General features: G+C 43.1%; 1 protein-coding gene across 6 annotated transcripts in view; it reads left to right on the forward strand.

Moving 5' to 3' along the window:
* Positions 1-830: 830 nt before the first annotated feature.
* The window catches only part of ACOXL (acyl-CoA oxidase like), a 371,667-nt gene continuing 349,886 nt past the window's right edge, over positions 831-22,611 (forward strand). For all 6 annotated transcript variants that reach the window (XM_058534585.1, XM_058534586.1, XM_058534590.1 and 3 more), the window contains exon 1: positions 831-956. In XM_058534585.1, the coding sequence (XP_058390568.1) occupies positions 832-956 (125 nt within the window). In that variant the 5' untranslated portion in view covers position 831. The remainder of the gene's footprint in view (positions 957-22,611) is intronic.

Consider the following 22,611-nt stretch of genomic DNA (forward strand, 5'->3'; position numbering starts at 1 on the left):
CTCCCCCTCACCCCCACAGTCATCCCTCCAGCAGAGTGGTCTTTGGAAGGGAACAGCTAACATTTCCTGCGTATTTAAAAGGAGAATCAAGAAAGTCTACGAGAGCGAGGGGAAAGGAATGAACATTTGCCACTTAGGTTGTAACTTGTTTCCTACTCAGCACCACAACAAAAGGGGGTGTCCTGGGAAAGGAGTTTAGCGCTCATTGCCTAGTTCTGTCTGCTTCTCCCAGCTACCCTGTACCGCTGTGGCTGCAGACCTGGGCTACCCCCCATTTCAGTGATATTCAAGTTCACTGTAACGCCAGCTAGGACGGGGCAGGGATTTGAGCCGAGCTGCAGCCGAGATGGGGCCAGAGCACGGACCAGGCAGTCTTGGATCTTGGGGGCCAGGCAAAGAGGCTGGCAAGCGAGGTCCGCTGGGTAAAATGTCTCAGCTCCGAGCCGCCGGGACTCCCGTGCCCGCGTCCTCCTGACCAGCTCTCCTCTAGGGTTCTAATATTTGCTTCTTGAGGGCCCACAGACTGGAGGGACAACTGAGTGGAGGGCACGGGCGGCAGAGACTGAAGTCCCAGGGCAAGGCGGTGGAGTCTCAGGTTCCTCGGGAGGGCGAGAGGAGCCCCGACTCCCTGCCCAGCTCGGCACTCCCGGCCCAGGGAGCGGGGTCGGGGCCGGGCGGGCGCCGGGGAGGGAGGGGACAAAGGTGAGGAGGGAGGAGACGGGCCTGGCGGGTGGGGATAAAGAGGGCGTGCGCTCCCGGCCCACGTGCGGGCAGCTCGGAGGAGGCGCGCAGGGTACCCGCCCCGCGGACCAGCCAGAGGCCCGCCGCGCGATGGAGCCGGCGTCCGACCTGGTGCTCGGGGACTCGCCCCTGCACCGCTACCTGGACGGCGAGTTCTGGAGCCTCAAGAACGAGCTGCGCAGGCTCCTGGGCGGCTGCCCGCTCTTCCGGCACAGGTACCGCGCCCCGGCCGGCTGGCGGCGTCCCCTGGGTCCCCGCGCGTCCCTGCGTGCCGCGCGCTCCTAACCTGTGCAGGTGCTGGACTCGCCTCCCCAGATGTGTGGGCAGAGCAGGCCGCCGCCGACTTCATCGGCCCCCAGGGAGCGTGTCCCCCGCCCGCCGAGCCCTCCTGCGCTAGGAGTCGGGGCAATGGGTGGGCCTCGCAGCGGCAGGCGTGGTGCTCCGCTGAGGGTCGTGGCTGGGAAGTTCGGCTTTGCTTCTAAACCTCAGTTGCTTGAGTCCCTGTCCCTCGCTGTCCCCCCCTGGTGGGAAGAAGAGGCAGAAAAACCGGGATGGGGTGGGGTGGGCCTCCTGGACGGCGCTCAGGGCCACTGCGCAACGGGGTCCGCCAGCGGCGCGGAAGGCCAGCGGCAGCCGGGTTGTGCCTGCCGGGAAGAGAGGGCATTTTCCCGGCACAGGGACGGACTGGCCCTGCACGGGGAGCATCTGGACTTCGGGGTGCGCAGACTCCCAGCGCCCCTGGGAGTACAGTGGTGGACAGTGCGCAGGTCAGCAGCGGCTGGGGTTACTTTGGTTGTACTCAGGTTTGGGCTCAGGTCCACGAGGTCATTTGACGCCACGACAGCCCTGAGAAGTGGGGAGAGGGGGTGGTGCAGCCCGAGTTTACAGGTGGAGAAAATGACTCGGTGACGGCCGGTCAGGACCAGAACTCAGCACTTGTGTCTCACGGGGGGCGGCTCCTGTGCTCTGCTGGGCGGCTGACCCCACCTCAGACGGTCTGAAAGCCCACTCTTAGAACCATGTTTGGAGTTGTAGCTTAAGAAAGCCCCTATTAAAGACGCCAGAATGTTCCGACGGAGAGTTAACCAGATAGCCCATGCCCAGTTAGCCCTCCTTTAGTTGATCTCTCAAGAATGAGCTGCACTGAGAGGGATGGAGATGCCTTGAGTAAAGGTAGGGTGTCTTTGAAGAAGTTGGGGTTCCTGCAGTGGAGGTACCTGAGGTGGGGGGCTTAGGGAAGGTGAAAGGTGAGATGTGTGAGACGGTGGGTGTGTCCTTGAGTGCCTCCCGCCTTCCCTTTCTCACACGTAGTTCTTTATGTCATGGTTCTCAAAGTGTGGTCCGGGGACTCCTGGGGGCACCCAAGACTGTTTCAGGAAATTCAAAGTTAAAAACTGTATTTATAATAACACTAAGATGTTATTGGCCTCTTCATTCTCACTTTCTCACAAATGTACAGTGATGGTGTCTAGAGACTTCATGATGTATAGTAGTCCAGCAGATTCAATGCAGAAACAGGAGAACCAGCTATGTTCTGTTAATCCCTTCCATTAAAGGGATTTGTAAAAAGGCAGAACAATACTACTCATTACTAATTTTTTTTTGTTTTGGAAAATACAGTCATTTGCATTAAAAAATTTAATGAGTTTATTACTGTTATTTTCAAATGATTTAACATATATTTAAACAATTTTTTGTCATAATTTCTAATATGGTAAATATAAGTAGATATTTGGGGGCCTCAATAATTTTTTTGAGTTTACTTTTTTAAGAGCAGTTTTAGGTTTACAACAAAATTGAGAGGAAGGTACAGAGATTTTCCATATACCCCCGCCCCCACACATGCATAGCCTCCCCCACTATCAATATTACTCACCTGAAAGGTACATTTTTTACCAAGGATGAACCTACATTGATGCATCAGAATCACCCCAAGTCCACACTTTACATTAGGGTTCACTCTTGGTGGTGTACATTCTGTGGTTTTGAACAAATGTATAATGACATGTATATATCATTATGGTCTCATACAGAGTAGTTTCACTGCCCCCGAAATCCTCTGTGGTCTGCCTATTTATCTCTCCCCACATCAACCCCTGGCAACCACTGATCTTTTTACTGTCTCCATAGTTTTGCCTTTTCCAGAATGTCATATACTTGGAATCATACATTACGTAGCCTTTTCAGATTGGCTTCTGTCACTTAGTAACATGCATTTAAGCTTTGTGCATGCCTTTCATGGCTTGATAGCTCATTTCTTTTCAGTGCTAAATAATATTCCGTGGTCTAGATGTGTCACAGTTTATTTATCTGTTCACCTTTGAAGGGCCTCTTGGTTGCGTCCAAGTTTTGGCAATTATGAACAAACTGCTGCAAACATCCGTGTGGATGTTTTTGTGGAGGCCTCAATTTTTCGGAGTGCAAAGAGGTCCTGCTACTTTAAGCCATACTTTGTTCTGTCACACCCCCTTGCACATATCTGTTCCTATATTCCTCAGTCTTTTCAGTTTGGTTCTCAGGCTGCCGTCTCTTTGCCTTTTCAGTTTAGCTAACTGCAGTTTACAATGTGGGACAGAATTCTAATGTCCAAACTCCTGATTTGGGCCAAGTAGAAGGTACTTCCTCGTGAATTGCACAACCTGCTTGGGGACAGAGGGACAGACACACCTGGGTTGGAAAGCCAGCAGGCAGCTCAATTCCTGTGTGATTGCTATCAGGTGATTGCAGCTTACTGAGTTTACATTTGCTCATCCCCGGAACGGAGATAATATCTGTGCTGCTGGGTTGTTGTGATGCTTAAATGAGAAAAGGTTGAGTCGGTATTCAGTAATGCCGGCTGTGCTATGATACTAACACACACACACACACACACACACACACACACACACACACAAAGATAAAAATCCCATTACCCTAACAAACACTTTTCCATTCTTTCCAGTTCTTGTTTATTGACTTCAGAGTTGTAATATGAGCATAGACAAAATTTCATATTTTTTCTTCCAAGTGATTAAAGGTTCTGATATCTGTTTGAAAGATCACATTGTACCATCAGATTTGATCTGGTCACGTTAGAAGACAGTGATCCTCATTTCTCGATGTTTCAACATTCTGCCAAAGTTAAATGCTCCAGAGGAGACCAGAAATAAAACTTCTCCATCCACTGGTTCACTGAGGCAATGTTACGCTTCCTGTGGCAAGTTCCCCCTCCCTAGGCCTTTGAAGTTAAAGTAGGTGTTGGGGGGCTGGGTTTGTGGCAGACAATTCTGTGAGTGCTGTGTGTGTGTATCGAGGGAAGTTTGTACAAGGTCACTCCAAGTACATAAAAGACCAGGAGACAGTTGTCCTCCAAAAGAAAAGAGGTTGTGCAATTTCCTGTGCACATAGTAGCTACTCTCAGTGCGGAGGTTCATCCTCTAGACTGCTGCCCCCAGGTGTGGTGAGGGCACAGCCCAGGTTCCCCTCCTAAGGAACGGCTCGCCCTCTCTCCCGAAGACTAGCTTGCCAGGTGAGTCCTCACGGTCTCACTCTGTTAGAGAGTCCCCTAGACTCTGGGGATGCTGAGGGTGCATACGATGGCATGCCATGTATTGTGACAGCAGGGAGATTCTGGGAGACTCGCTCCTCACTGGGGTTTGCAGGGAATATTTAAAAGCAGCATCTGAAATGAGATAAGTTTAAAAAATTGTTTTTGAGTTTGTTTCTTGGCGAACTGAAGCTCTCTCCTTAGGGCCTGGCTGCTGAGTGAGTGTGCACAATTATGGGCATGGCACACATCCCTCAGCAAAACAACTTTAAAGCCCACTGGATGCTTCTGGTCTCCCAACACCTTGTCACCGCCCTTCCACAAGGCTCCCCTCCCTGGCCTCGCTGTGCTGCGCGGGGCTGGTTCCCCTCTCCTCCTTTTTCTCTTCACTCCCTTCTCTTTCCTTCCCTAGAGCAATGCACGTTTCTCTTACTAACTTTTTCATAGGTTTAGTTTTTCCCGTTGGTCTTGTTTATACATGTAAGTATTTCATGAAGACGTTTTCATTGTGAAGAGTCAACTGATATGGAAAACTTGAAAGTTTCCTAAACTGTCTCCTCCCGCAACCACTTTTGTTAGCGTAGTAAAACTCACATAAAATAAAATTTACCATTTTAAGTGTACAACTTTTTTTTTAAGTGTACAACTCAGTGGCATTAAGTACATTCACATTGCTGTGCAGCCATCACCACCATCCATCCTTTGAACTTTTTCATTATCCCAAATTGAAACTCCGTACCCATTAAACATAACTCCCCATCCCCCTCTTCCCCAGCCCCTGGCAACCACCATTCTATTTTCTTGACTATTCCGAACCTCATATAAGTGGAATTATACAATATTTGTCGTTTTGTGTCTGGCTTATTTCACTTAATATAATGTCCTCAAGGTTCATTCATGTTGTAGCATACATCAGAATCTCCTTCCTTTTTAAGGCTGAATAATACTCCATTGCGTGAATAGACCACGTTTTGTGTATTCGTTCATCTGTTGATGGACATTTGGTCTCCCAAACACTTTTAATATTTTAGTGTGTTGTCTGGTTTTTTCTCCTTGTTTTTCTACTCGTCCATATACACATGTGAACATTGTGTTTTTATATAAACAGGATCATATTATGTGTTTTATTCTACAGCTTACTCTTTTATAATTTAATTCTTATTTTCATTGGTATAATGTATGAGCGTTCTTAATACAAGTAGTACAACGAGATTTGTCATGAAAAACTGCTATCCCCTGCCCCACCCGGCTTCACCCCTTTCCGCATTGACAACACTTCCAATTCATTCACTGGGTTCTTGTGTTATTTACCTCCATATTCCTAAATAACATGCTTAAATGGCCACTTCTTGATTATGTAATGACTTACTATTATAAAAAATGAAGACTCTCACAACGGCACCACTTTCTCTATTCTCTGAAAATCGGTGTGTCACCATTTTTACTTAAATCAGTACCCAGTGTTCACATCATTATGACTACATAAATACTATTCCCAGCCATGCCCCATGGTGTCCCGTGTTTCATTTCCTTTCTTTCGCAACTTTTTGTTTTCTCTGGCGATAACAATCATCCCCTGTATTCATTTGCTTAGTTTTCTATAAACCGGTCACTCGCCGACCTCCATGCTTTTGGATAGAACAGCTGCACTCCTCTCCATTTGGTCAAACCTGTCTGGTAATTGGCAGTTCCGTTCCTCCTGGCCCCCCGTGGCCACATCCGTCCTGGAGGCCTCCTTCTGGGGCTTCAGTCTGGACGGGCTCTCTGCATGTCTCTTCACCATTATCCTGGGAATTTCCTTTGCGTCTCCTCTGTAGTCAAGTCACTGTTTCCCCAGGCTTTCTCTTTCTTGGTTACCCTCTGTGGGGGATTAGAGACGGCCACACATTCTTTAATGCCACTCCTGTTGAGAGGGGTGGTTTGTGTCCCCTCCCCTTGAATCTTGGTGGCTTTATGACTGCTTTGGCCGACCGAATATGGCAGAAGTGACAGTGTGCCAGTTTCCAGGCTCAGGCCTGAAGACACTGGTGCCTTCCACTTCCTGTCTCTTGAGGTCTTGAGCTTCCAGGTAGAACGTTCCGCTATCGGGTAGCTGCCGTGCTGTGAGGACGCTGAAACTGGTCCATGCAGAGAGGCTGCAGAGAGAGAGGTAAAATGTTGCTAACCATTCCAGCTGCTCCAACCCTCAGCTGTTCAAGTCGTCTGAGCAGGGACCCCAGACATTGTGAAGCAGAGGCAAGCCATCCCTACTTGTTCCTGTGTGTCCGAATTCCTGACAGAAAGACTAGTGAGATAGAATAGTAATGCATTGCTGTGTTGAGCCACTACGTTTTGGGATACGTTGTTACACAGCTGTAGATAACCAGAACAGTCTCTCACCTGATAGCTTCCTGAGAAAAGATACCAGGGAATTAACTTTTTGAGATTTTGAGATTTTCACGTCTGTCTGAAAATGTTTACTGTACCGATTGACTGAAAGTTCGTCTGGGTATAGAATTCTCGGCTGGAAATAAAATCTCCCCCAGAATTTTAAAGGCATCATGCCATTGCTTTTGAGTGTCCAACGTTGTTATTAACAAATCTGACCCCTTCTGCACCCTGACCCTTTATAAATGACTTGTTTTTCTCCCTCCTGGAAGCCACACTGTCTGCAACTTTCTTCTTAGTACTGGTATTATAGAATTTCATGATGGTGTGGCTTGATGTGGGTCTCTTTTTCTTTCAGTGTGTTGGGCATTAGTGGCTCTTTTAATCTGGAAGCTCGTGTTCTTCATTTATGTGAACTGTTCTCTTATCTGGAACTCCTTTTGTTCAGATGTTGGACCTCCTGGCTTTGTCCTCTAATTTTCTCATCCTTTCTTCCTTATTTTCCATCTCTTTATCTTTTTGTTTTGCTTCCTGGGAGATTGTCTCTACTTGATCTTCCAACTCTTCTTGAGTCATTTGTAAATATCTACTGTCACATTTTTAATTTTCAAAAGTTCTTTAAGGTCTTTGTCCCTTTTTAATAGCACTCGTTCTTGTTTTCTGCTTGCAAAATCTCTTATTTTTGAGTATAGTTGATGGTAATTTTTGAGATGTTCCTTTCTCTTCTCTGCTTTGTCTCTGTTTTTTTTCCCTCTTAATTCCTTTTTTTTTTGTTTGTACTTTTGACCTCTGTCTTTTGTCTCTGTCATTTGAGGCTTTTATGAAATGTCTAGTCAGCCTTGGGTATTTGCTCACAATGGGAACCAAATGAGTAACAGGAATAAAATGCTGATTGTCAACAGTCAGGGGTTTTGGCCACAGCCTTTACCGATCATAGAGCAACCTTCTTTTTCTTTTTTTTTTTTTTTTTTAAATCTGCTTTGCTGGAACTTTTTTTTTTTTTAATTGATGTTTTAATGGTTTCTAACATTGTGAAATTTTGGGTTGTACACTTTTGTTTGTCCATCACCGTATACATGACTCCCTTCACCCCTTGTGCCCACCCCCCACCCCCTCCCCCACCCCCACTGCCCCTGGTAACCACAGTCCCGTTTTCTCTGTCCATGTGTTGGTTTATATTCCACATATGAGTGAGATGATACAGTGTTTGTCTTTCTCTTTCTGGCTTATTTCACTTAACATAATACGCTCCAGGCCCATCCATGTTGTTGCAAATGGGACGATTTTGTCTTTTTTTATGGCTGAGTAGTATTCCATTGTATATATATACCACATTTTCTTAATCCAATCGTCAGTCGAGGGACACTTAGGTGAGCAACCTTCTTTTAAGTGGCAGATCAGTATTAGTGTTTTCTTTTGGACAGTGTTAATTTCTTTAGAGATGAATCTTTTAGTCTCTTGAGGGGTGGGAGGGTAGAGAGTGAAGGACGGGTCATAATCCCGGCTGCCTGAAGTGGTTGTGAGCAGGGCTCCTCCTTGTGTGACTTCAGGCTGATTAGAAAACCGTGCTCCTTTCTCAAGACATTTGACTTCCATTTGCTGGAAAATGCTTGTCACCTCTGACTTTGTTAGAACAAGTCACTTTACAGCCATCTGCTGGGAAGTTGTCGAAGCTGTCCATGACATGAAGGCCATCTCTCGTGGTCGAGGGATCTCCTGAGGGATCTCCCACTGGCCCCAGTGTTTTCAGTATGGGGGCTCCCTGCTACTCCTCATGTCTCCCTGTCCTGACAGTGAGCCCCCAGGCTTTGATGGGCTCGAGGAGGGGACTTGGGGATCCAGCTGCTCTCAGAGGTACCTGGAGCCTCCAATACCCAAGCCTTGGTGGGGTTCAGTGGCACAGCTGGTTAGCCCCTCAGCCCTATAGACTTAGCATTCTCTGTTCTGCTAAGTCAGCTATCACTGCCTGTTCACCTTCTAGTTGCTAATATGTTGCTGCTATCCTTTGTCTGCTGTCAGTTTCTCCAGTTCTTGGTTGATCCATATGGGCTTATGTCTTATTCATTTCATTACTGTCATTTTTATGGGCTATGAATGCCTATATTTAAATCTGTTCTGATATCCAGAAATCTGCAGACCTATATTTATGTGTCAGTTTGGATAGAACTGTCTCATTCTTTTTAAAAGCTGCATGAATTATGGTTGCACCATAATTTGTTTACTCCATGCCCCACTGATGGACACTAAGGTTGTATCCAGTCTTTGTTGTCCTAAACAATGCCACAGTGAGCACCCTGGTGTCTGCCGGAGGAGATTTCTCTGGGTGAGGTCCTAGAGTGACACTGATGGGGCAAAGAGTATCCACACTGAAAACAGTGACAAATATTGCCAGATTATCTTGCAAAGGCTCCAGTTTTATTACCACCAAGAGTATATGAGGCAATCTCAAGTCCAGTTTACTTGTGGCTGTGTAGGATCTAAATTCTAGTGTTTATCTATTCATCCCCTGAGATATTGTGTCAGGCCCCTGGAGACAGGCTGATGAGTGTGTGAGGTGGGTTCTGGCTTCCAGGAACTTCCTGCAACACATGTGACACGGCTGTCCTATGAAATCGGCAGCCTGCAGTCTTACAGTCAACTTTGTCATTCTGTTTTTCCCATTAAAATATGTAAATATCCCAAACATCCTATTTTCTACAGTTCTCAGAGTTTCAAGTCCCTAAAGCAACACAAAAGTATTTTGCCAAACCCTAAGTCCTAACTTTTGATGTATAAAATGTGGCTTTTGTGTTTGCAAACTATAATGTCATGTCTTATGAATGTTTCTTGGGTCTAGGGTTCAGGCCTCCAGACAGGCAGTGAGGAGGGTTAAGAATGCTCCAAGTTGAAGCCCAGGTCTTGGCCTCTGTGTTCTAGTGTTGAGTGACTTGATACTGGGGGAATCCACTGGCCCTGTCCTTAAGAAAGTTACAGTCTAATGTGGCTAGGTCTGGAGGGACATTGGGAATGTCAGTATATTTGGATGCCAGAACTTGGAAACTTTCCACAGTGAGAACACCATCAGGCTGTTGTCCTTGGTCCAGTCCGGGAGCCTTAGAGAGATGAGCTGTTCATGCCGGAGAGAACTTTTGGGATCAACTTTCTCCTTTACAAAGGAGGGAACAAATGCTCAGGGAAGAGAAGTGACTTGCTTAGGGTCACCCAGCTTGGAGTGACAAAGCAAAGAGTGAGACCTCTGGTCTTCCGATTCCCACCGCAGCTATTTCCAGTGTGTTTCTTTGGAGTATTATGGGGGTGTATTGGTTTGCTAGGATGGCCGTAACAAAGTACCCCAGACGGATTGGCTAAATAATAGAAATTTGTTGTCTCACTGTTCTGGAGGCTAGAAGATTGAAATCAAGGTGTTGGCAGGGTTGGTTCCTTCTGAGGGCTCTGAGGGAGGGATCTGTTCAGGGCCTCTCTCCTTGGCTTGCAGGTGGCCATCTTTTCCTTGTGTCTTCACGTGGTCTTCCTTTGTACTTGCCTTTCTCCAAATATCCCGTTTTTATAAGGACACCAGTCATATTGGATTAGAGCCTACCCTAACGACCTCGTTTTAACTTGGTTACCTCTATAAGGACCGTATCTCCAAATAAGGTCACATTGTGAGATAGTAGGCATTAGGACTTCAACATATGAATTTTTGGAGTACACAATTCAACCCATAATTGGTGATGAGTGATACAGAATAAGAACTAAAACTTGGATGTGTGTATGTTTCAACAAAACAGTTTTATAAATTTAAATAGAAGCTCCCTACTTCTATCCTGACTGGGAAGTCATTTCTTAAGAAATACTGGACCCCCAAGCCTAGCCTGGTGGTTGTCATCAAGCAGGATCTCAGAGTGTGTCTGCTGAATAATCGGGCAGCAATGAAGAGACGTGAAGTCAAAACCCCTTGGGGCTGGAGGGGACATTTAAGGAATTGAGTCTAACTGACCCCTTGTATGTGGCTTCCTTCCATGTGGCTGTGTTCAAGTGCTCAGAGGAAACTCAAACCCAAGGATGGTGAGGGAGTGATGGGGCTGGGCCCCATGTTCTTCGTTTCTGTTATCAGTGATGGGAGAGGAGAGAGGCAGAGAGATTCTTGCATGTTTTCTTGGTAACCAGTCTCATAAACCTTCAAGGGATGGTGTTTTTCCAGGTCCTTGTCAGACTCTGTGGCCCCTGCCTGTGTAATAGACAGTTCGTGAGGCTTTCAGTCCTGGGAGGAAACACTATGCAGTGGGGCCTCTCTTACGGGTGGGGACAGCTGTTGCTGTCTTCTCTAATGTGTATCCGCCAGCCCAAATGGCAGCAGTATGTGGACTTTTACAAAAATCACACAAGAACAAAGCGTGTTCTTGATATGGGCAATTCTGTAGAGGCTCTAGAAATATTCCAGAGAGTATCTCTTCCCAGGTCCAGCCGTCGAGACAATTACAGTGCTGCTTTGCGTTCTGTTCATTACATGAATTTATTAAAGGGCATGCCAACCTCTTAGATAACTTTCCTCCACCTTAAAAAAATAATTGCACACTCAAAAAAGTATTGTTGACGATGGATAGAGAACGTTTCCTTCTTTTCTCTCTTCCCTTGGCAAGAAGTTCTGGTTTGCTGGAGGGGGAGAAAGATTTTGGTGTCCCTCGATGCCTTGGGCCCCAATTCCTTTGGGTGGCAGAGCTCCTGGAGGCTCTTCCTCACCCCACTCGCCTGAGTGCCCCAAGAACCACTTCTAGAACGTGGATGGTGAATAGTGAGGGACAGAGGTGGGTGAGTTTTGAGAATCCTCCCAGTTTCTTTTGTAACACACTGAGATTTGGGGTTTTCCCTCACTCTCAACATCTCATGACATTGTTAAATTGATTGAGCATGTACTCTGTGCCAGACATTTTTTTTTTCGGTGTATTAACTATTTTGTTCTTGCAACACCTTTAAGAAATTGACACTATCATTTCCTGAGTTCTCCAGATGAAGAAATGGAGTCACACAGGTATTTAGTAGCTTGCCCGAAGTCAGTAGCGGGTGGATAGGAGAGACAAGATCCAAAGGGGGTGCCCTGGACCCAGAACTCACACTGACCACTCGGCTGCCCCTCCCCACCCCCCCAAGGGGCAGTGCTCCTACTACGTCAGTGCTATCTTCCAGGGGCAATAGGGAACCGTGTGGGGTATGTTTGGGGTGTCACCATGAATGAAGGTGCTGCTAGCATTTACTTCTCATGGGTGTGAAGTAGTCTCTCAGAGAAGACAGTCCTGCCCCAAATGCCAGCCCACTGAGAAACACTGGTGTGCCTCAGCCTGTTTAGATGGTCTCTGTACTGGGGAGACCCCCATAGTGACATCCCTGCGATAAACGTTCAGGCTGATAGTTCCTTCCTCTCTCTCTTTCTCTCATTGAGGTGACATTCATATAACATACAATTAACCATTTTAAAGTGTACAATTCAGTGGCATTTAATGTATTCACAATGTTGTGCAACCACCACTTCTCTCTTATTCCAAAACTTTTTCATCACCCCGGAAAAACACTGTATTCATTAAGTAATCACTCCCTATTCCCCCCTCATCTCATCCTCTGGCAACCACCCATCTACTTTCTGTCTCTATGGATTTGCCTATTTTGGACATTTCATATAAAGGGAATCGTACAATATGTGACCTTTTGTGTCTGGCTTCTTTCGCTTAGCATAGTGTTTTCAAGGTTCATCTAAGTTGTAGCATGTGTCACTACTGTGTTCCTTTTTATGGTTGAATAATATTCCAGTGTATGGCTATATCAGGCAAATAGTTTCCTGTTTCAAAAAAACAGGTATTTTCCCACCAAAGTCATGCAGTCCTATCCGATTTGTTTTGTCCCAGGTCATGTGGGGAAGTGGCAGTGGGCCTGGGCCTTCTGGCTCCCAGACCCTTACTTTTTCTTCTAGAACATCTGCCTTTTTCTTAAACAGAAAGTGACAATGATTGTTCTGATTTGTTTTCCATCGGCATACATTATGGATTAAGAGTGCAAGGGGTTGAAAAATGAGAGGAAGCCTGGATGGAGGTCAGCAGGGCACTGCCAGGCCTCCAGTTGGACACTAGGGTCTTCAGTTGACCAGGAGGGAGACAGGGCTGAAGGACAAATGCCCATCACTCAGAGTACTTTGCACATTTCTTTTTAGATCGCCTGTGACTTCTATGTCCCCACAGAGGCTTAAGGATTTTTCCTAGCCCTTCGCTCCTCAGATGCAGCCCTTAGAATTTCACTCACCCGCTTTCCCTTAGGTGGCTCTGCCACAGCCTGTCCTCACGAGGCTGCTGTCTCGCACTGGGGGTTCATGGTGTTCATTGGGTATTCAGGGACCTGTAAAATGAGTCGTGATGTGCTCTGAGACTTGTATTACTTCCAGCATTCTGTACGTCCAATTAATTGAGAACAAGTAATGCCCAGACTTTGGATTTATTATTTTTTCCTCATGGCAGTGTAGCAGCAAACTATGAGCGAGTGGGTATGATACCTCCCGTGAAGACCTTTGATAATTTGGCAATTGAGAATGACTTTTGGTCACATTAGCTGAAAGAGAAAAGAAATATCCATTGCTCTCTCAGTTCAGAGATAAAAGATCATTTTGTTTGGGATGTATATGCTCTTTCAAACAAACGTATGGAATAAACATTAAAACTAGAACATTATAAAAGTTTGAAACACTGGGCTGGTAAGGGAGACTGGTGGTGAGATTTCAGGTAATGCTAGGAGAATGTGTGGCTGTCATGTAGAAAAGAGGTCTTTGCAGTCATGTTCTCCTGCTTTACTCTGAAAAGCCAGAACCTTTTGAGGTGAGAAGAAAATGTGGGCATGCTACGTTAATGGCAAGTAAAGTCACTGCCCCCTAGCCCCACCCCCTGCCCCCACCCATTCCCCCTCTTCTGCTCGCATCAGCGAGATCCCAGAGCTGAGCTGGGGCAGCAGGCAGGTGTTTCCTGGCTTCCTCCTATAGTGTCCTCTTGGGGGTAGTAATGCCCCAGTTCTTCTAGGGGGTCTCCTTCTACTGGGTGCAGTTCATGCGGGGCTGTGGGTTGGGGCACTGTCTCTGGGACTCCCTCAGGCTGGGTGCTGACCCTGCAGTGACTCTCCCACCCCCCAGGCTCCTGGCCCTCCTGCCCCTGCCCAGGCTGCAGCCAAACAACCCTAACTGATGCCAATGGGAAATATTGGCATCTATTTCCAATTATCAATTGAAATTTTTAAAATAATCATGCAGTTCAAAATTTTAAAAAAATATAGAAAATGTATGGTGAAAATCTCCCTGGTACCCATACTGGTCTCTTACCCTTCTAGAGATTTTTTTTTTTAATGCTTCCATTAACAAATATGAATATATGATCTTATTTTCCTCTCTTTTCTACTCCAAAGGTAGCATATTATGTGCTCTGTTCTACATCATGTTTTTTTCACCTACCAACATATCTTGGATATAAAGTTTGCTCATTTTGCTTTTTAAGCCGTTATAACACACTCCATTGTAAGGCTGTGTCATCATTTAGCCATTCCCTTATTGATGAACTTTACAGCTCTGTCAATGCTGCAATGACTAAGCTGGTGCCTGACTCATTTTGCATGTGTGTAAATACTACAGATGGTAGACATTCGTTTAATTGAGGAGAGGTGTGCTTAATCATTCTGAAACGGAGGTGCTATCCCAGACTATCTTCTTGTTTTTGTTGTGCATGTCTCATCTTCTCCCAGTCTTCTCACTGTTCAGTTTTTCAATTGGGTAATGATTACTGACAACAACTTAAAAATAATAAGAGCTGTTTGAAACTGATTGAAAAATAAGTGAATGAAGGCAACATTTTTAGAAAGAAAAATTTTTAGGAAGAGCAGGCTGAAGATTGGGGGCATTAAAATGGTTCTCTCAAGTTGGGTGGCCTGATTTACTCTGGTTAGGAGTTAGAACTGTTAAGCCCCTATGTTTAATTAATGCACCTACTTTAAACAAACAATTGTTAGATTTGATTTGTCATAGTAAATGAATAATTATGACTTAAGAAACTTATTCAGACTTCTGGTTTCCATTTCCACCTGTAAGGAGCTTGGAAGTTGCCAGTCTGTCCTAACATGTAAAAAGCTGAACAGACTAAAAAATCAACCTCTTCTAGGATCCTGTAAGAGAGGGGAGGGCGCAGGGCAAACTACTGCCCCCAAATTGGAGGACAGACAGGTGAATACAAGGAGTCTTGGCTACCAGAGCAGAGACTCATGAGCAGAAGGGCGGTGGGAACCAGTGCTCGAGTGGGAAAGCCTGAGTATAACTGACAAATTGCTGGAGGCTCAGTGCGGGCACTCTGGGAGTTAAAACCTCCATGGGGGGCCCAGTCATGACAGGGAGGTGGCCCACAATATTGTGAGATTTCCTCCAAGAACTTGACAAGGTACCCACAGTAAATATTTGAGAAAAATCCTTTCAGGCTTCCTATAGGGGAAAGGGAAAAGGAACCATTTTGAAATACCCCAGAACGCTCTGTTCTTCATAACAAGTCCTGCCCTCAGGGAAAACTAGTAACCAGAGCCTAACCTGCCGGGGTATTATCAGAGCCTAACTGACCTGGGGGGAAGGGAAATACCCAACTCCAGCCCTCTCTAGCCATCCTCTCCCACGCTTGTAAAGTTCACAGTCCAGAGGCTCGCTAAAAAACTGAAACCTAATCATAGGACTATAGACTGCTCCCCTCCTCCACTCTTCACCACCACATTTCTAAAGGCCTATTTACAGTAGTTCCTTTTACCCAGTACATCATGTCTAGCTATCAAGAGAAAATGACAAGGCATACCAAAAGGCAAAAACCCACAATTTGAAGACACAGAGCAAGCACGAGAACCAGACATGGCAGAGATGTTAGAATTATCAGACCAGGAATTTAAAACAACTATGATTAATATGCTAAAGTCTCTAATGGATAAAGTACTCAACATGCCAGAACAGATGGGTAATATAAGCAGAGAGAAGGAAAGTCTATGAAACAACCAAATAGAAATGCTAGAGATCAAAAACACTGTAACAGAGGTGAAGAATGGCTTCGATGGGCTTATTAGTCAACTGGACATTGCTGAAGAAAGAATAGAATCCTCCACAACTGAAAAGCAAAGAGAACAAAGACTGAAAAAAACAGAACAGAATATCCAAGGACTGTGAGACAACTACAAAAGGTGTAACATACACCTTTTACATTCAGCATATAATGGGAATATCAGAAGGAGAAGAAAGAGAGAAAGGAACAGAAGAAATATATGAAATGATAACGATTGAGAATTTCCCACAATTAATGTCAGGCACCAAACTACAGATCTGAGAAGCTCAGAGCACACCAAGCAGGATACATGACAAAAAAATTCCAGCTAAGTATATTATTTTCAAACTACAGAAAATCAAAGATAAAGAAAAAATCCTGAAAGAAGTCAGAGGGGAAAAAAAACCCCCTTACCTACAGAGGAACAAAGATAAGGCTTATATCTGACTTCTTCTGAGAAACCATGCAAGTTAGAAGAGAGTGGAAAAAATATTCCAGGTATTGAGAGAAAAAACTCATGAACCTAGAATTTTGTATCCTGTGAAATTATCCTTCAAAAGTGAAGAAGAAATAAAGACTTTCTCAGACAAACAAAAATTGAGGGAATTTGTTACCAGTAGACCTGCCTTGCAAGGAATGTTAAAAGAAGCTTTTTAGAGAGAAGGAAAATAATATGGGTCAGAAACTTGGATCTACATAAAGTAAGGAAGAGCATTACAGAAGAAATAAGTGAAGGTAAAATAAGAATGTGGATTTTTTAATTCTTAATTGATCTAACAGATAACATTTTGTTCAAAATAATAATACCAACAATGTATTTGATTATACATATATAATCAAAATGTATATATTCAAATATGATATATATATAATCAAGTTAATTATATATATAATTAGGATTATTTTGTTATTATAAGGTACTCACACTACCTGTGAAATGGTTTAGTGTTATTTGAAAGTGGACTTGGGTTAGCTATAAATATATGTTGCAAACTCTAGGGGAACCACTAAGAAAAGTAAAAAAGAAGTATAACTGATACGCTAAGAAGGGAGAGAAAATGGAATCATATAAAATGTTCAGTTAAAACCAGAAAAGGCAGAAAAAGAGTGGAAGACAAAAATAGGAACAAAGAACAAGGGCCACAAATAGAAAACAGTAACAAATATGGTAGATAATAATCCATCTGTATCAATAATCATTTTAAACATCAGTGGTCTAAAGGCACCAATTAAAAGACAGAGATTGTCTGAGTAGATCAAAAAACAAGACCCAATTATATGTAATGTACTTTAAATATAAAGATACACACAGATTAAAAGTAAAGGGATGGAGGAAAATATACCATGCTAATGCTAATCAAAATAAAGCAGGAGTGTCTATATTAATTTTACAGGGCAGACTTCAAAGTGAGGAAAGGTATCAGGGACAAAGAAGGGACCCTTTCTGATAAAGGGGTCAATTCTCCAAGAAGACATAATAATCCTTAACATGTATATGCTCCAAAACAGAGCATGTGTATTCTGTTTTGTAACTATGTAAACTATGTAAGGCAAAAAATAATAGAATTGCAAAGAGAAATAGATGAATTCACTAACATGGTTGGAGACTTCAACACCCCTCCATCAGAAATGGACAGATCCGGTAGACAGAAAATCAGTAAGGACATAGTTGAACTCAAGAACAATCAATCAACTGGGTATATCGACATCTATAGATTACGTCATCCAACAACAGCAGAATGGATGCACAATCTTCTCAAGCTCACATGGAACGTTCGCCAAGATAGGCCACATTCTGGGCCATAAAACACACCTTAACAAAGTTAAAAGAATAGAAATCACACAATGTCTGCTGTCAGACCACAATGGAATTAAACTAGAAATCATTAACAGAAAGATAACTGGAAAATCCCAAAATACATGGAGATTAAACAACACACTTCTAAATAACACGTAGATCAGAGAAGAAATCTCATGAGAAATTTAAAAACATTTTGAACTGAATGAAAATGAAAGCACAACTTGTTGAAATTTGTGGGATGCAGTGAAAACATTGCTTAGAGGGAAATTTATAGGATAAAAGCATTTGTTAGAAAAGAAGAAACATCTAAAATTGATAATCTTAGTTTCTGCCTAAGGAAACTAGAAAAAGGAGAGCAAATTAAAGACAAAGTAAGCAGAAGAAAAATAATAAGAATCAGAAATCAATGAAATTAAAAATAGGAAATCAGTAGAGAAAATCAGTAAAAACAAAAGCTGGTTCTTTGAAAAGATCAATAATATTAATAAGCTACTAGCAAGGCTAACTAAGAAAAAATAGAGAGAACACATATTACTAATATCAGAAGTGAAAGAGAGGGCATCACCATAGATCCTATGAACATTAAAAGGATAATAAAAGAATACTGTGAATAACTGTGCCCACAAATTTGATAACCTAGACAAAATGGACCGATTCCTTGAAAGACATGATCTGCCAGAACTCCCACAAAAAGAAATAGATGATCTGAATAGACCTACATCTAGTAAAGAAATTGAATCAATTATAAATAACCTTCCAAAACAGAAAGCACAAGGCCCAGAGAGGTTTACTGGTGAATTCTACCAAGCATTTAAGGAAGAAATTATACCAATTCTCTACAATCTCTTTCAGAGGATAGAAGCAGAAGGAATACTTACTAACTCATTCTGTGAGGCCAGCATTACCTTAATACTGAAACCAAAGACATTACAGGAAAAGAAAACTACAGACCAGTATCTCTCATGAACATAGATGTAAAAATCCTCAAGAAAATATTAGCAAATTGAATCCAACGATGTGTAAAAATAATTATACACCACAATCAAATGGGACTTATCCCAGGTATATAAGGCTGGTTCAGCATTTGAAAATCAATTAATGTCATCCATCATATCAACAGACTGAAAAAGAAAAGTCATGTGAGCATATCAATAGATGCAGAAAAAGCATTTGGCAAAATCCAGCACCCATTCATAATAACAACTCTCAAAAAACTAGGAATAGAGGGAAACTTCCTCAACTTGATAAAGAACATCTACAAAAACCTACCTACAACTAACATCGTATATAATGGTAATAAACTTGAAGCTTTCCTGTTAAAATCAGGAATAAGGCAAGGGTGTCCCCTCTCACCAATCCTTTTTGACATTGTACTGGAAATTGTAGTTAATACAATAATAAAAGAAAAGGAAATTACAGGTATACAGATTGGGAAGGAAGAAATAATACTTTGTTCAGTATTATATCAGTTGACGTGATGCTCTATGTAGAAAATCCAAAAGAATCAACAAAAAATATCCTGGAACTAATAAGCAGTTATAGCAAGGTTGCAGGATGCAAGGTTAATATACAAAAGTCAATTGATTTTCAATATATCAGCAATGAGCAAGTGGAATTTAAAATTAAAAACACAGTACCATTTACATTAGCACCCTCCTAAAATGAAATACTTAGGTATAAATCTAACAAAATATGTGTAAGATCTACATGAGGAAAACAACAAACTTTGATGAATGAAATCAAAGAACTAAACAAACAAACAGATAGTCTGTGTTTATTGGTAGCAAGACTCAATATTGTCAAGATGTCAGTTCTTCCCAACTTGATCTATAGGTTCAAGGCAATACTGATCAAAATCCCAGCAAGTTATTTTGTGGATATTGACAAACTGATTCTAAAGTTTATATGGAAGGGCAAAAGACCCAGAGTAGCCAACACAATATTGAAGGAGAAGAGCAAAGTTGCAGGACTAATACTTACCTGACTTCAAGCCTTGCGAAAAGCTACAGTAATTAAGAGAGTGTGGTATTGGTGAAAAAACAGACAAACAGATCAATGGGTCAGAATAGAGAGCCCAGAAATAGAGACACGAATGTAGTCAGCTGGTCTTTGACAAAGGAGCAAAGGCAATTCAGTGGAGAAAGGATAGTCTTTCCAAGAAGTGGTGCTGGAAAAACTGGCCACCCACCGGCAAAAAAAAAAAAAAAAAAAAAAAAATTCAATCTAGACACAGACCTTACACTTTTCACAAAAATTAACTCAAAATGGATCACAGACTTAAATGTAATGTGCAAAACTATAAAACTCCTAGAGATAACATAGGAGAAAGCTTAGATGACCTTGGGTATGGTGATGATTTTTTAGATAAAACACCAAAGGCACAATCTATGAAAAAAAGAAAGAATTGATAAGCTGGCATTTATTAAAATTAAAAACTTCTGCTCTGTGAAAGACAATGTCAAGAGAACGAGAAGACAAGTCACAGACTGGAGAAGATATTTGCAAAAGACACATCTGATAAAGGACTGTTATCCAAAATATATAAAGAACTCTTAAAACTCAACAATAAGAAAACAAACAACCTGGTTAAAAAATGAGCCAAAGACCTTAACAGACATCTCACCAAAGAAGACCTATAGATAGCAAGTAAATATATGAAAAGATGCTCTACATTATATGTTATCAGTGAAATGAAAATTAAAACAATAATGAGTACCACTACACACCTCTTAACATGGCCAAAATCCAGAACACTGATAATGCTCAATGCTGGCAAGGCTGTGGAGCCACAGGAACTCTCATTCATTGCTGGTGGGAATGCAAAATAGTACAGCCACTTTGGAAGACAGTTTGGAGGTTTCTTAAAAAACTAAACATACTCTTACTATATAATCCAGCAATCCTGCTCCTTGGTATTTACCCAAAAGAGTTGAAAACTTATGTCCACACAAAAACCTGCACACAGATGTTTATAGCAGCTTTATTTATAATTGCCAAAACTTGGAAACAACCAATATGTCCTTCCAAAGGTAAATGGATAAATAAACTATGGTGCATCCAGACAGTGAGATATTATTTAGCACTAGAAAGAAATGAGCTATTAAGCCATGAAAAGACATGGAGAAAACTTAAATGCATGTTACTAAATGAAAGAAGCCAATCTGCAAAGGCTACATACTATATGATTCCAACTATGTGTCATTCTGGAAAAGGCAAAACTATGGAGACAGTAAAAAGACCAGTGCTTCCCAGAAGTTTGGGGTGGGGAGAGGAGGAATGAATAAGCAGAGCACACAGGATTTTTAGGGCAGTGAAAATACTCTGCATGAGACCATAATGATGGATACATGCCATTATGCATTTGTCCAAACCCATAGAATGTACAACACCAAGCGTGAACCCTAATGTAAACTAGGGACTTTGGGTGATTATGATGTGTCAGTGTAGGTTCATGAGTTGTAACAAATGTACCACTCTGGTGGGAGACGCTGATTATAGGGGAGGCTATGCATGTGTGGGGGCAGGGGATATATGGAAAATCTCTGTACCTTCCCCTCAATTTTGCTGTGAACCTAAAACTGCTCTAAAAAAATAAAAAGTCATTAAAAAAAAAACAAACCTCTGTCTCTTTATCTTCCTTGTTCTTCTTGGTTGGAGGAAAAAAAAAAAAATCTCAGGGTGATCTTCACTCCAGGAACTGAAATGAGTGGAAAGTAAACTCTGCGAGGAGTACAAACTGGTAATGAAATCTAAATAGAGCCACCTGTTGACAGTGGGGCCACTGACAGAGCCAGGCTTTCTTGAGCTGTGACGCAAGATGTTGGTGGCAAAGGTGTGGGCTTAGGGGCCTGGCTGTTGTTTCAATCCTGCCCCACGGTTTAGGAGCTAGTGGCCTTGAACGTTACTTAGTCTGCTGTGCCTCCGTTTACTCATCTGAAGTCTCACAGAGGTGTTTGGAGGATTCAATGAGATGCAGCACGCCAAGTCCTGGGATCCAAGTGTGAGGCCCACAGCAAGCACGGGAGGATTTAGCGATGAGGACGATGATGTCTTACTGTTACTATTATTACTGTAACACAGGTGCTGGTGCTGTTCAAGTGTGATCCTTTCAGATCCTCACAACAGCCCTGTGATTTTGGTGCTATTAGCATCCCCGCTTCACAGATGGGAAAACTGAGGCTCTGAGAAGCACAGTGGGGATTTGAATACAGGCAGCTGAACTGTGGGCCTGGACTCACAACACTACTAAGGACAACGGCAGTGTCTGCTCTCCTTGGGACCTTCCAGTGCCCACCGCTGCACTGCCCACTGCTGCCTGTTTGTGACTGGAGGTGCCCAAAACTGGGTGAATCATGATCTGTGGTCATGACACTCAGGAGCAGATGTTATCTTTGGTCCCGGAAGATCCCATACAGCCCAATTCCCTTTTTACAATGCTAGCACAAATAAAACTATCAATATATTCTTTAGGCATACATGGCTATGTGAGAAAATCCTATAAAATGAAGCAAAGGAATGATAAACCAAGATTCGAGAGGGTTGGAGGGGGAATGCAGGGAGGCAGAGGGGAGCACGTGGGTGTGGTTATAAGTTACTGTCATTATTCTCGCTCTCCCACTGGGTGAGGGCGTTTATCATGGTTTTAAAATGGTTACTTAGACCTTGCTGCCTCCCAGTTGAGGTTCTAGAAGGCAGACTTATTTCTTGGTTGGATGAACAGTTGGGAGGAAAGAAAATGAAAGACTAACCAAGGGTCCGTCCTCAGGATACAGGGAGAGAGAGAGGCAGAGAGAGAAAGGGAGAGCAACTGAGAGACTGAGAGAGAGGAAGAGAGAAAGACAGAGAGAGAGCAGTCTAGAGGAGGGAACTGAAACCCCTGCCCGTCAAAGGCGGAGAGACTTGGTGCTCCCACTTCACCCTCACAGGGCTCTACCTAAGGAAAGCTGTTGGTTGCATGCTTTTTATATTTTATAATTTATTTGACTATCAAAGAAGGTAATAATGAAGTTAAAAAAGGGAATAGTTCTGATGAAAAATGTAGAGAGGAGAGGACAGAGATAGTTAAGAGGTGGGATCTGCAGGATTTGATAATTATAAATTATGTTTAC

This window comes from Diceros bicornis, chromosome 40, assembly GCF_020826845.1.
Source record: "Diceros bicornis minor isolate mBicDic1 chromosome 40, mDicBic1.mat.cur, whole genome shotgun sequence".
Taxonomy (NCBI): Eukaryota; Metazoa; Chordata; class Mammalia; order Perissodactyla; family Rhinocerotidae; genus Diceros; species Diceros bicornis.